This window comes from Camelus ferus, chromosome 1 (assembly GCF_009834535.1).
Source record: "Camelus ferus isolate YT-003-E chromosome 1, BCGSAC_Cfer_1.0, whole genome shotgun sequence".
Classification (NCBI taxonomy): domain Eukaryota; kingdom Metazoa; phylum Chordata; class Mammalia; order Artiodactyla; family Camelidae; genus Camelus; species Camelus ferus.
Window position 1 is genome coordinate 50,923,138 of NC_045696.1, and position 14,545 is coordinate 50,937,682.

At 40.8% G+C, this 14,545-nt stretch overlaps 1 protein-coding gene across 1 annotated transcript in view; it reads left to right on the forward strand.

Moving 5' to 3' along the window:
• Positions 1-8,883: 8,883 nt before the first annotated feature.
• Positions 8,884-14,545, forward strand: part of SIDT1 (SID1 transmembrane family member 1) — an 87,124-nt gene continuing 81,462 nt past the window's right edge. The window contains 2 exon segments of the mRNA XM_032479313.1: positions 8,884-9,039; positions 9,041-9,094. Of these exon segments, the coding sequence (XP_032335204.1) occupies positions 8,884-9,039; positions 9,041-9,094 (210 nt within the window).

The window sequence follows — 14,545 nt, forward strand, 5'->3', positions numbered from 1 at the left end:
GAAATCAGAACAGAAAATAGAATATATTTTGAACTGAATAGAAATGAAAATACAGAATATCAAAATTTATGGAATATAATTGAGATAGTACTTTAAGAGACTTGTAGCAACACCTATATTAGAAAAGAAAGTCTCAAATCAGTGAGCTTAGCTTCTGCCTTCAGAAATTAGACAGAGTAAGTTAAATCCAAAGTAAGAAGAAAGGAAAGAATAAAGATTAAAGCCGAATCAATAAAATAGAAAAGCAAAAACCAATGAAACTAACGGCTGAATCTTTGAGTAGATTAATTAAAACTGATGAACTTATAAACAAATTGATTAGGGGAAAAATTACATATAAATTACCAGTATCAGAAATGACAGAGGTGACAGATTCTACAAATACTTAAAGAATAATATAATACTTTGACCCTTAGTGCAGTAATTTTAACATTGTAGAAAAAATGGACAAATTCCTTGCAAGACATAGATTACCAAAGCTTTCTCAAGAAAAAAAAATGTGGATAATTTGAATAGCCCTATATCTATTAAGGAAATTAAAACTGCAATTTAAAAACACCTTACCACAAAGAAAACTACAGGCCTAGATGGCTTCACTGATGAATTCTATCAAACATTTGGGGAAGAAATATTAACAATCCTATATACACTCTTTCAAAATATTGAAGAGAAGGGAACACTTCCCAACTCACTCTGTGAGGCCGGCATTACCCTGATAGCTAAAGCAGAGAGAGGCATTACAAGAAAAGAAAATTACAGACCAACATCCCTCATGATTTCAGATGCAAAAATTCTAAGCAAAATTTTCATAAAACTCATTTAACAAAATAACTATGCTGAATGAAAGAAGCCAAACAAACAAACAAAAAAGGGCACTTACTGCATGAGTCCATTCATAAAAGTCTCTAGAAAATGAAAGTTAATGTAGTAACAGAAAACAGACCACTGGTTGCCTGGGAATGCAAAAGAAGCAGGGAAGTAGGAGAGAGGTTTAAAGGAGGAAGAAAACTTCAGAGGATGCTGGATATACAGAGGATGGTTTCACAGGTATGTGTGTCTATAACACAGGTGAAATACATGCTTTAAATATGTGAAGTTTGTTGTGTGTCAGTTACACCTCAAAAAAGCTGTTTATTTAGCTTTCTCTGGGTGGTCCAGATATGAGCCAGATAAGCTCCCCAAGCCATAAGACCCCCCATTTCTGCTTAGCCCACCTCCAATTTCCCCATTCCAAATTCTAATCCGAGTATTTCTGAAGTCTTCCCTTCACTATAAAGCTTTTCTACTCCCCTCTTTTCTTTGAGTCTCTGCCAAATGCAAGTGATGGAGGATGATCCTTCCTGTATCATGCTCTGAATAAGTAGCCTCTGTTTATTCTCAAGTCGATAGTCTTTGTTTCCACAACTGCTTATATTTTTCATGACATTGATTGTTTTTAATATGGGGAAGATTTGTCTCGAGTATTACTATGAAAAGAATCATACTTTTCGTAAATTTTGATTTTTGAGATGTAAAAATACCTTAACTGGGATATAAATCTTATGGATCTCTTGTTGGTTGTGGGGAGCAAAATATAGGGAAGCTGGCCATCATAACCGAATCATGACTATTCTGGGCTGATTGTTGCAGAGGTCACGGTTTGGCTTCCTGGACTGATTACTACAGAGATTGTGGGTCAAGTTCTGTTGTTATATATCATCTGCCATTGTCTGTTTGAATATTCAGTCCCAGACCCCACCATAACTAGCAAACAAGAAACCAAGAGCGATGCAATTGTCTACCACTGCTCATGCCAATGAGTTGAGACTGGTATTCCTTCTAGATCTTATGTGGTATCATTCATAACTTCTGCCAGAGTTAATGATAAATTTGTCTTACAGTCTTTTCTATTTGTATAATTCTCACCATTGAGAAAACTGCTTTGATTGTTAGGATAAACAATGAGTCAGCAACTCCTCCACGTAGAGTACCTAAACAATCAAGGGTGGTCTTCAGAATTTCCATCCTTGGTGGTTTATAGAACTAGAGTATCAATGTATAAACAAGTCTTTGGATAGTATTACTAATATGCATAAAGTCTTAGTCTGAGGCAAACAAGACTACGTGTTCTGGCTGCAAAAGAAGTAGTAGCCTTTAGGGGCCCTTGGAGATCAAGCAAAAAGATTTTATAATATGAAGTCTGAACCAAGAACTTATATGGTTGGATCTCTCTTAGTCTCTTCAAGATGGCAAGTATTTGGCCCGCCACCCTACAAAGGTTGTTGAATTCAAATTTAGAATTACCAGGGGGTCTGATCAATAGATTGTAATAACTGATTCTTTTTCTGGGAGAAGGGAAATTAGCAAAGTCATGAGTTAATGCGTTTAAGGTAATTTGTCCATGGAGGTGCAAGTGGAATGCCCATGGCTATAATTCTCTATGATCTCATTTGATGAGACTAGGATAGACTATAGGTTTTCATCGTGGGGATTCAATGATAGATAGAATATCAAATAGTAAGACTGAGGGCAGAGGGTACTATCTGGAACAATCTAAGAATAGTGTTACAATGAGTATGTTCTGATCGAACAATTATAAGAAACAGCGGGGGAAAGGAGAGAAGGGACCATTATGGATAGAAAACATCAGTGATCTATATAGCAAATGAAAAGGGGAATGACTGTAAGCAGGTCAAAAATAAAATAGGAATTAGATAGGGGTCCTGGTGCAATGTCTTAGTTGGAAGCTGTCCATTTTCTAAGCCTGTGTCCTTGTTCCAAAGGTCTTGGGTCAACTGTTTCCAAAGATCAGCTACTTCTAGAGAATCTGTGACAATCCTCAGCTTGAAGTCCCCTATTGGAGTAGCTGTCCAGTTATATGAAACTCAGTTGTTTCTTTAGCTGTGTTAAGTCAAAAGTTGACTTGCTGAAGTTTCACTAATAAATTTGTTGTGTTAAAAATGATTAAAGAAGACAATTCAGGTGACAAGCTTTATTTAACATTTCATGAAGTAGTCTCCTTTTGGAGAACTGCAAAGTGAAGTAGAAGGAAGGAAGCTTTTATAGGATAAAGAATAAAGAACAAAAAAGAGAAAAATAGAAAATATCTGATTGGCTGGGGCAACATAGTCAACCATGTTTGGATAAGAAGGCCGAGAGTTGGCTTGCATTTGAGGATTGATTGAATGACTAAGATATTTCTGGTCAAGTAGAGCATTTGCAGGGACGCAAAATTATCCAAGCTTTGGTTCATGATTGTGGCACCCTAGACAGAAGTGACTCCAACTTGGGCCTAGAAAGGTATTACAACAGTTGTTAACAGTACATAAGAAGGTCCCTTCCAGTGCAGTTCAAGAGGGTTTTTTATTCAATGTCTCTTCCATTAGATGAAGTTTCCTAGATGATGATCATGAAAACTCAATTTAAGAAGTGTCGTGGGAAGCTGGCCTTAACTTGTTCATTAGAGGACTGGGTACAATATTGCAAGTACTCCCTTGCGATATTTTGCTATATCTGCATGCAGCAGCAAAGAGTCTAATATCAGGGGTGAAATTTCTAGAAGTATGGGCCTTCCTGTCAACGATTCATAAGGATATAACCGATGGGTCCCTGAGAAAATGGATCATATGACCAAAAGAACTAGTGAGAGTATCTTTAGCCAGGAGAGCTCAAGGATTTCCAAAAGTTTTGCTAATTTTAATTTTAAAATTCCACTGGTTCATTTGATCTTTCCAGAAGTTTGTGGGTGGTAAGGACAGTCTAGTGTTTGAGAAAGACTAATGCCTTACAAAGTTCTTTTATAGAGGTTCACGTAAACCATGTGCCTTGATCACTTGATATAAAAGTTGACATACCCCAGGTTGGAAACACAAAATCAAGCAACTTTTTAGAGGCTGAAAAGAATTCTCAGCAAAGATTTTCAGTAAGGAAATGCTGTAACTTATCCTAAAAATAAACCCCATGGAGAGTGGGAGCTGGATAAAATCCACCTGAAGGTGCTCAATGGTCCTGGAGGCTTTGGTTCCTCGCTGGGCCTCATCTGTACAGTTTTTCTAGGATTATGTTGTTCACAAGTAAAGCATGTCCCCAAAATAATCTCAGCTGTCTTTTTAAAGTTTTCCCACCAATGTTGATTTAAGACAGTAATCAATTTGTCTTTACCATGATGAGTAGTTCCATGGAAAAATGCAGGTAACATCAACTTGAAGTCATCTAGTGCCACCAAATGGCTATCTCGAGGGTCCCAAGGATTATCTGAGTGAAGGAAACACCACATTTCTTCCATTCTTCCTTTTCCAAATCATGAAATTTTGAGGTGGATATTTGACAATGGCTTCTTTGACTCAGTCCAGAGATTCTTCTTTTAGGGGTTTGGCTAGTATTATAACCTTGGTTAAGGATGCTAGTTTGGCAAAATGATCTACTAGAGCATCTTCTATCTCTGTTACCACAGGCCTCCATCTTTATAATAACCATCTCACTGGGAAGCAGAAGTGCATCTAAAACTTCCTTAACTCGTACACTTTTGATGGGGATTCCAGCAGAAGTGAGAAAACCTTTTTGTTTCTAAAGCATTATGTCCTACTCCAGAAGCTCATCTACTATCTGCATATATGTTTACTCTCTGGTCTTCAGCTAGTTGACAAGCTCTAATAAGTGTTATAAATTCTGCCATCTGGACTAACTGCCCCTCAGGGAGAGGGCTATCCTGTAACAGAGAGTTCAGATCAGTGATAGCATTAGTGATAGCGTGAGCATCTCCAGCTTCAATTTTGAAGTATGACTCATCAACAAATATCAAGTCAGGATTCTCAAGGGGAGTCTCTAATAAAGCGGAGCGAGGTACAGAAAGCTCCCTAAGATGATTGTGAAGTACCCCTTCTTCTTGTAAGGGCAGGGGAGTGGCAGAATTCAGGGTGTTGTAGCAGTTGATAGTAATGTAAGAGCGAGAGGGCAACACAAGTTCCTAAGAGGTTAACTGACTGACTTAAAAATGTTGTGTGTCCACAGTGAAGTCTTTACTCCATGTGGAACCATAAGGTCAAGCAGGGAGCCTAGAACTAATTCAGGAGAAGCGTCAACAAGTTTTGCAGTGGTAGCGTTACCCCAGGACAAGGGGTATCAATCAACCCTGCAACTGGAGTGAGGGTGAGGCTACATTAAGTGGTTTCTTTTTAACTTAAATTTTTTATTCTGAGATAATTATAGGTCTCATGCAGTAGTAGGAAATAATACAGAGAAATCCCATGTGCCCTTGACTCCCTGTCTCCCAAAGGCAACATCTTGCAAAACTATACTGGTAATAAAGTTCACACTTTAAAAAGTGATGAGTTTTTGATGGTTCTCATGAAGTCTGTTTAAAACCAAGGTGTGTCTAGAACACTCATGTATAAATTGACAAAAGGGTTTGTTGTTGTTATTGTTGTTAGGGATATCTAGGGAGGCGGGCTGTTGAAGAGCTTTCTTCAGATTATAGAAGGCTTGTTTGATACTTGGGCTCCCAGAACAGAGTGGCTCTTAATGAAGACTTAGCCATTTCATAAAGTGATGTCACAATCTCAGAAAAATTGGCACCCACAGTGTGAAATATCCAGGTAGACCTAGGTGTCAACTTAAGTGAAATGTTGTGAGAAGTCTAGGACAAATTTGGATAGTCTTCATCCTGTCATGAGAGAATGTTTTTCCCTCCTTAAATAGGTCATGCCCTAAATAACGGACTGTGTTTTGGCAAAATTGCAATCTACCTTTTTTTGAAAGTTTATGCCCCTGTTCTGCTAAGGCTGAGAGCAAGGAAGTGGAATCTTTTTTTATCTGAATAAAATCAGATATCATCTACATATTATATCAGAACTGAATCACAAGGGAAATTTGGATCTTTTACTTCCTGATTAAGGCCTTAAAAAGAAAGGAGGGGGCTTCAGTGAACTCTTAGGGCCTAGCTGTCCATGTAGAGTGTTATCCCATCAGTTGAAGGCAAAAAGGTATTGACTGTCCTGGTGTAGAGACACACACCAGGAAAGGCAGTCAAAGACCCAAGGGTTGTACTTAAGGGCCGGAAGATTAGGAAAAACCTGTGAGTTATTTTGAATACCTACCACTTGTGTGCTATGTCTACACCAACGAAGAAGTTGAGCAAAGATGGCAGACCTTAGTGTAGAAAGATTAGTGTTGTTGGAAAATATTTTCTAGTTTATCCCAAAATCTCCTATAGTTTCATCTTTTTGCTTGTTGCATGATTGAATTATGCAATCAACTCTTATTGGAAATGTTTCAGGTGTGGCTTTTAGGAGATTTTGACCTACTTTTATGGCTTTTTTTTTTCACTCTAGAGTTTATTGAGTTTTGAGCCCTCTGATTGATCCTGCATTGGAAGCAGGGGCAAAAATTGGGGAAGTAGGCAGTCATTGACCAAGTCCTGACTTTTCTGGGTTATTTGCTGCATTTGTGGTCTAACTTCTCGAACTGGTTGCTGCAAAGGTTGTGGGTCCAGGGGCTATTGTCATATATGGTCTGGCCATTGTCTGCTTGTATGTTCAGTCTCTCACAGTGCAAGCTTGTCATTGATACTTTTAAGGCCTGGCTGGTAGACCATGTTTTACATGTGAGCTATTGAACTATATAGGTATATATATAATAACAATATTTGGACATACAGCATTTTATACTTTCTAATACAACTTCAAATACATTCTTCCCCTCTTTTATCCTTACAGAAATCTTGTGATCTGGGAGGTTAATTACCTAAGGTCACTCATAGGATTTGGGCTAGAAGTAGAGGAGTCAGTCATCATATAGGCTGATTTGTAATCTAACACTCAAATTGTCTGGTATAGCTATCACCTATAATGGCTTTAAAATAAATATCTTGGGCTCTGTGCGCTGATAAAATGTCTGTTCCAATTGCTTCTAAATTCATTATTTAAAGTTAGGATAAAGCCTTGAAGGGTTATAGCTCCCTTCAAATACCTACAAGGCTGTCATGTGGAAGAAGGATTAGGTTTATTCCTATGGCTCCAGAGGGCAGAATTCACAGCAGTGAGTGGAAGAGAGGCAGATTTCAATTGAAATTATGAAATATCTTTCTAATAATGAGACACCTGCACCCAAAAGAAGGGGCTGCCTTGTGAAAGGGCCAGTTCTTATCTCTCTTAGTGTCTTGAGTAGAACTCCATGATTCCATACCTCTAGAGAGTGCTTGAACTGGCCAGGTCAGCTAATCTCAAGGGACATCACAAATTTCAAGTTTATTAAATGTTTTTAAATCATAAAAAGAGGCATAGACATTTTAAATCCAGCCATTTAACATCATTTAAATTCTGGATGAAATTATTATGTTTCTCAAAAACAGCTCTATTTTAAACTTTACCCCTAGACTCTTCCTTGAATTATTAATTTTGTCCTTATGCCCATATATTTTCCAAAAACATTGTTTAAAAAGTGGGGGGGGAAAAGTTAAGTCTTAATAAAAGTCCTAATAGGAAGTCATCTGATTCAATCTTCCATCTGCATCATTTTCTGATGGCACAGTTATAAAACTTTATACCAAATGCATTGCTCTTACTTTTGGGTGTTTTAATAAATTGTAAGAATTCAATGAGGTTTCAAAAAGAGAGAGAGAAATCCCTTCCTTTGAATGGTAAATGCTATGATTTTAATCTGTAATCGTAACTCTTTGAACGTGATCTTTTTCTTCTTTGTGGCTTCTTTTTTAATGCTCCCTCAGGTTAAACGCAGTTATATTCTTTTCTAGTTTACAAATAACTTGAAGCTGAAATACAACAGTGAGTCCCCTTCTACATCTGAATTGTGATTGTTTGATTTTGTTTTGCAAGGACTTCCGAGGAATCCTCTTCTCAATCTATCCTTTACCTGCCCCTTTTAACTGTTTACATTGAACCCCCTAATTTTTGCCTGGAGGTACTTCTTTTTGATTTTGGGTTCCTCTCTTTTGAAAGACAATATAGAATCCCGGGGATTCTGCCAAATCTAAGAAGTCATTGCAGAAGTCAAGAGGACAAGAAGCTGGGGCAGAAAGAAATGCCCTCTGCACAAATCCAGTTGCTCTGAGTCGTCTTTGACAACTTCCGGGACCAGACTTAAGGTGGCATTCGAACTGTTTTCATTACTATGTCTATATAGTTTTACATGACTGTAATATTTACATATGTATACGTATGGCAAGTGGACAGAGAAAGCAATGACGTGAGGCTCCTTGAGAATAGGTGGTGATAAGGAAATAAAACAGGTGTTTGGAGAGGGGTTCTGTAAGAGAAGGGAGAACTGAGAGTTAATACCCATCATTCAGACAGGCAGTTCTCTACAGGTAGCTGACTGGAAATGTGAACTCGTGCACCCTCTTTGGGGACAGGCTGTGTTGCTTTCTATTTCTTTGCTTGCAGCCAGGTGCACATTTATTTGAAACGGAATGAATTTTCTGCTCAATGGCCGGTCAGGTTAACGCTTCAAGACTAGTGGATATTTCTTTTTAATGTCTTCAATGCTATTTTTTCCTTTTTTTTTTTCTTTCTTTCTTTCTTTTTGAGATTGAGGAGGAAGAGCTCGGTTTAAATTCTGGTTGGGTAAGTGGGGGATTCTCAGAAATGAGAAAGGGGGAAGGAAACGGACTTAAAAGCCAGAGAGCAAAGCACCAGCCCTCGGCCCCCACATCCTGCGCACCCCCTACCTCCGCCCCGTGACCTCCCGAGGAGACCCCAGGCGGCTGCATCAATATTTGATCAGCTTTTCACCAGCGCGTTGCCAGCACTCGTCGGCGGGGCTTGCCAGGCATCGCCCGCGCTACGCTGAAGCCCGCGCCGGCGCCCGAAGGGGCTTCGGAAGGACCGGCTCTGCGCTCGCCCTCTCCGCAGGACGGCTCGGCTTCGCGGCCGGGGCGCGGCGCCCACCATGCGGGGCTGCACGCGGCTCGCGCTGCTCTGCGCGCTGCCCTGGCTCCTGCGGGCGGCCGCGCCGGGGCGCACGGCACAACCCCTAGCGCAGCGCCGCGACCCCCGCGACCCCGCCAGGGGCGCCGACTTCGATCGCATCTACAGCGGGGTGGTGAAGCCTCAGCACCGAGAACATCTACTCCTTCAACTACACCAGCCAGCCCGGCCAGGTAAGGCACTCGCTCCCCTCGCTCGACTCCCAAGAACTTGCCAGATGTCAGATCCTGTTGCTGCTCTAGGTCCCCTGGGAATCGACCGCGGGAGACCTCAGGGGCAGGGGACCCTCGTTCCCTTTCTCCTTCAAGGCAATCACTGCCTTGCTCGAGCTGCTGCATCCTCTGCCACCGGCCTCAGGGACAACTCCGCCTCCTCTCGCGCCTCCCCTGGCCTGGTCGCTGGCGTTTCTGGGCTTTGCAAAGGAGCTGGTTTCCCCGCACTGTCTGCGGGTCCTGGCCCCCTGCTGGCCTTTCTCTAGGAAGGTCACGATTTCTAGGGCTGCGGAGGGAAAGGACCGCACCTCTGTTCCTAATCCCCTGCGAGGAAGGAAGCTCATCCCATTTGGATGAGTCTGCCAGACCCTTCTATTTCATAGAGCATGGGGAGGGAGAGCTGCTCAGAATCTAAAATGGGAACGTGTGAGAATGGACGCAAGCTGCAGAACCTATGTGCATGCGAGTCACTTCCTGCGTTTCTGTACCCTTGTCACACGTATGTGCTTCAGAGAAGCTAGAGGACCCGGCCAAAGATATCGGGACTGCAGCCATCAGCCGATCTATCCAGGTTTTGATTTCATGTCAGAAGGGATAGTTGTCTTAAAGTTCTAGACCCATTTATGATGAAAAATTGAGGTTAGATAAGGGGAGGAAATGACTGTTCTAGCAACTATTCCTTTGACACATATACTGATTGTATAAGGTAAGAAAACGCATAGTTAGCTTTTCCCTTCTAATACGGTGTCCTCTGAGGCACAGAGAAAACTCCTCCGTGTACTTGCCTCTAGACCTTCTTCCCAAATAAATGTATGTAAATGTATATGTATACATATGAATGAATGTATATGCATCCCTTTCTATGCCAGTATTCCCTACTCCCTCAGGAAATTCCAGAACCAGATGATTAGGATACCAAGATATGCTTCTCTCTGTGACTCTTACTTAGGAGCAGAACTCAGAAACCTGGGCGCTTGGGTAGTACTGAGCCAGAGCGACCAATGTGCCCATCACCACTCCCAGACATTTACCGAGTGTGTGTACTGAGCAAGTGCCCCATCTCCAGTGTGGCACCAAATCCTAAGCTTGGTCCTCACCCAGTCCTGTCCCCTGCTGACCTTCAGCGCACGTCCTGAAGTGAGCAGAGTGGCTGTGTGCGGAGTCATTCCATTGAGGATAAGTGGGAGGGGCAGTTTTTACTCCCCAGGTTCCTTGTAACCCACCTCTTCCAGTCCAGTGTGCAGAAATTGGACCAGCTGCCATTGTACATGAGGTGTGTTCCCAGCCTTCTGACTGGCTCAGAACAAATGAAACCTCATGGTCTCTGGGTGTCTGTCACTTTTTCCCTAAACCACTGGTAAGGAAACTCAAATGATGTGTGCAAACTAAAACCTGGCATCAGGCTTCAGTGTTTCTTGCACTTCTACTCGGAGATAGAGTGACCACTTTTTAACTTTTGCTTGAGCCTTTCCGCTGGTAGTATTGGGTGAGCTCCTCTTCCACAGCACAGGTTGCACTGTTTGCAGTTGGGGTCACCTGATTGACCTTCCTAGAAAACCAGGAGATACTGAGGACGGGGCAGAGTCCTGTTCATCTCTGTACCTTAGTACCTAGCACAGTGCTAGGCACATAACAAGTTTACTGATGTTTTTGAAAAAAATGAATAAATAGGGGAAGAAAGATTTAAGGAATCTTTAAGCTAAAACTAAATAAAATATATACTTTTTAGTAGGTTAAACGTGAGATCATTTCATATAAAAACAAATTTTTAAAATTGTTCTGAGATTATACCCTTTCCATTTTGCCTGTATGTATGTATAAATGTTCTTTATTTTATGAAACAGTGGTGATAATTCATTTTTTAAATATCTTTGCATAATACAGGAGAAAGCTACCAGCCCCTAAAATTTTACTAGTCTGAGAAATACAGTTGGGAACCATGGGACTGGCAGATAACTCGAGTTTTTTAATTATTTTAATGCCAGTATGCAATAATATGAACCAGATGTCCTCAAATCTTACAGCTTTCGGAGACCTCTCTTTAATACGCAAGTAAGACAGTGGAACCCTCAGTCCACTTATTCTGGAATATTGTCCTCCTCTCCCTCCAGCCCTGTATTCCTGTCCTTTCTCCAGAGACAGCATTTTCTGAGCTAGCCATCCAAACCATTACTCTGTTTCTCTTGATGGCCTCCTCTCTTCTTGGTCTCTTTTGCTTGTGTTGGATACCAGCACTCCTTCCAATACCATGAACACAATGCTGTTGGATACAGCAGAATTTTACTGAAGGTGTGCAATACCATAAGGGAATTGCAGAACAGCACAGGACAGTAACAGATTTAATCAGAAGCCTAAGCAACACTGTCCTAACAGTTTCCAGCTATTCCCCCACCAGGAGGAATTTCAAAATGGCAGCACATCTTCTTGGCCACCCCTCACCCCATATACTAGCCTCTCAGTCTCTAAATTTTTGTTACTCTCTCACATCAAGCAGTTTTGCCTCCATTACCAACCCCAAACTCACTAAAGGGCTCTGCTAAATAAAGATCTATGACCCCAAGAGCAGAAGCTTGGCGATGACCTTTTTCCTTCAACCTGAACAAAGTCTTGGCCCGGGCTCCCTCCCCTGAACGGGTCATTTCTCATCTACCTTTCTTCAGTGCAACAAAGAATTTGGCTTAGAAAAAAAAAGGCTAATTTTTTTTAGTCTTAATCATTTTTTTCTTTCCTCTTCAAGCCATTAATATGTTTGCCGTTATTTTTCCTTCAGCTGGGAGGAGAAAGGCTATACTAAGTTTAGTTTCAGGGAAGAGAGGAAACTGCTGTGGGAGAATTTGCTCCTAATCTTTCCTGTCAGCCACTGCGTTACCCAAGCGTGTCATGCTAATTAACCAAGCTCGGCACCAGGAAAAGTCTCACATGCCTTCTAGGCAGAGAATAATGTAAATATGAAGTTGCCATTAAAAAAAATATATCACTGAAAGAATGGAGTGACTGGTTTAAAGAAGGATAATGAAAATAATGGTGGAAGGTGCAGGTTAGGCAAGATCGTGGTTCATTTCAGTACCCTGAAGGGGTAGTGTCTGGAGACTCCTTTTAAGGGGTGCAGGGTTCATTATATCAAACAGGATGTTCCATAACTGCAGGGCTAGGGCCAAACTAGAAGGAAATCACCTTGTTGAGAAAGTCACCAGGGATATGTTTGACTGGGACAGAGGGCACAAAAGCAGGTTTATTGGGAAATGAGAATAAACTTGTAGAGACAGGTGGTGACAATAATCAGATGTTTCATATGAGCTAGATGGTGATAAGCCCTTAAATAAAAATCTAACCATCCCCCAACAAGATGTCTTCTCTGAGGCTTGCAGTAACAGAACTCATTGTTCGCCACAGATTTTTGCATTTGAAATGTTTACCTGGAAATATTTCTTTTATTTTGCTTAGTAAACTGAGGCATTTATTTTAATGACATATACTTTTCTATGCCCAAGGAACAAGCTTTGGCCTTATGAATGTCAACCAGTAGTTGTATATCTAGAACCAGTTATAACAGCATCTCAGATCTAGATTCAAAAAGCCTATCCAGTTCTCATGAACAATGAAATATATGTCAGGTCATTCCAGCGGTAACTTCTAGCCTCATGCATTACTACTTACGTAGAAGAATTAAAAACTTAGATGTGACAGCCTCAGTTCTCCCAGTCTGGTAGGTGCTCTCCCTGTATTCTTTATAAACTAAGGCAGAGAAGCCTCCTCTACTGTCCTCCCACATCTTCTTACTGAACTGGACTGTGTTTGTGATGAGAGAATCATCTCATTAGCGCATTATCTGGGTGATTGGTTACAATCTCCGTCAGTTTGGGCTGTTAAGAGTACCATACACTGGGTGCCTTAGAAAACAATCATTTACTTCTCACAGTTCTGGAGGCTGGAAAGTCCGAGATCAAAGTGTCAGCAGATTTGTGTCTGGTGAGAGCTGGCTTCCGGGCTTGTAAACAACACTTACCACTGTGTGTTCACATGGCCCGGAGGAGAGCTGAGAGAGAAGTAAGCTCTCTCCTGCCTCTCCTTATAGGGGCACCAATCTCATCATGAGGGCTCCAACCTCATGATCTAATTACCTTCCAAAGTCCCTACCTCCAAATACTATCACCCTGGGGATTGGGCTTCAGCATAAGAATCTGGGGGGTGGGGGGACCACAAAGATTCAGTCTGTAGCAGTCACCTCTCACATTTTCCCCTGCAGCTCTGAACATGTCATAAGGGTGTTTAGGGGATGACATTCCTCCAGTTATGAGTCTGATTTTATGGGGAACCCATATTCTGTCTGCCTTGACCTGATCATCATATGCTAAATTGTATAATGAATTCTGTAAGCGTTTGCTGTCCAATGTGGTAGCCACTATCTACAAGTGACTGTCAAGCAACTGAAATGTGACTAGTCACAGAATGAGATGTACTGTGTAGAACACACACCAGATTTTGAAGACAGTATGAAATAAATAACATAAAATGTGTCATTAGTGTTTTTAGTGATTATATGATTAAATGCTAATATTTTGGATATATTAGGTTAAATAAAATGTATTAATACAAGTAACTTCGCCTGTTTCTTTTTACTTTCTTAATGTAGCTACTGGAAAATTTTAAAACACATACGTGGCTCATATTATATTTTTATTGGACAGCACTGCTTCAAGTACTGCAAGACTTTAGAAAAGTCATAATGTCCCACAGATATCTTTGTTGGAGGAAACAAGGCATGAAAAGGTCACGACAGATAAGCAGAACTTGGGTAGGCAGAGAGAAAGGGGAAAGACCTTTCAGATACGGAAAAATATACCCTATTTCTTTTTTGGCAAGACTACATCAGAGGTGGTGGTGTGTATATTCCTACCAGGAAGCACATAATGTCTGGTTGTTTCTTTTTTGTGGTGATAGACATCACTGATCATGACTGCCTAGTTTCATGAATTCATTAGGAACAGTAAAATAATATTTAACTGTGTCCTTTATTTTTTTCATTTATAAACTGGAATACGTCTATAATGAGAAACCTCTCGTCATCAGCTATTTGGTTGCCTTAAGCTACTGTTTGTAACAAACATGGAATAAAATCTTCATTTTTCACCTTTATTTACCAATTTTCAAAATAATGAGTTGGTCTCCTAGCATCCTATGACTAGTGATCAATGAGATTTTATTTAGTGTTGTCAGGAGCTCATGAGTTTAAACATATTTGATATATTTCAATCCATGGTAGTTACTATCCTTATTCAAGTTCCAAGTGTTCATGTCTGGCCAGTGAAAGCCAACCTGCTTTGATAAAATCTAAGTGCTCTCTGCCATCTTCTGGGCTTTCTGGCATGAAAAGTTATTCCAAGCTCAACAGGCTCAGTGCCTGTCTCTGAA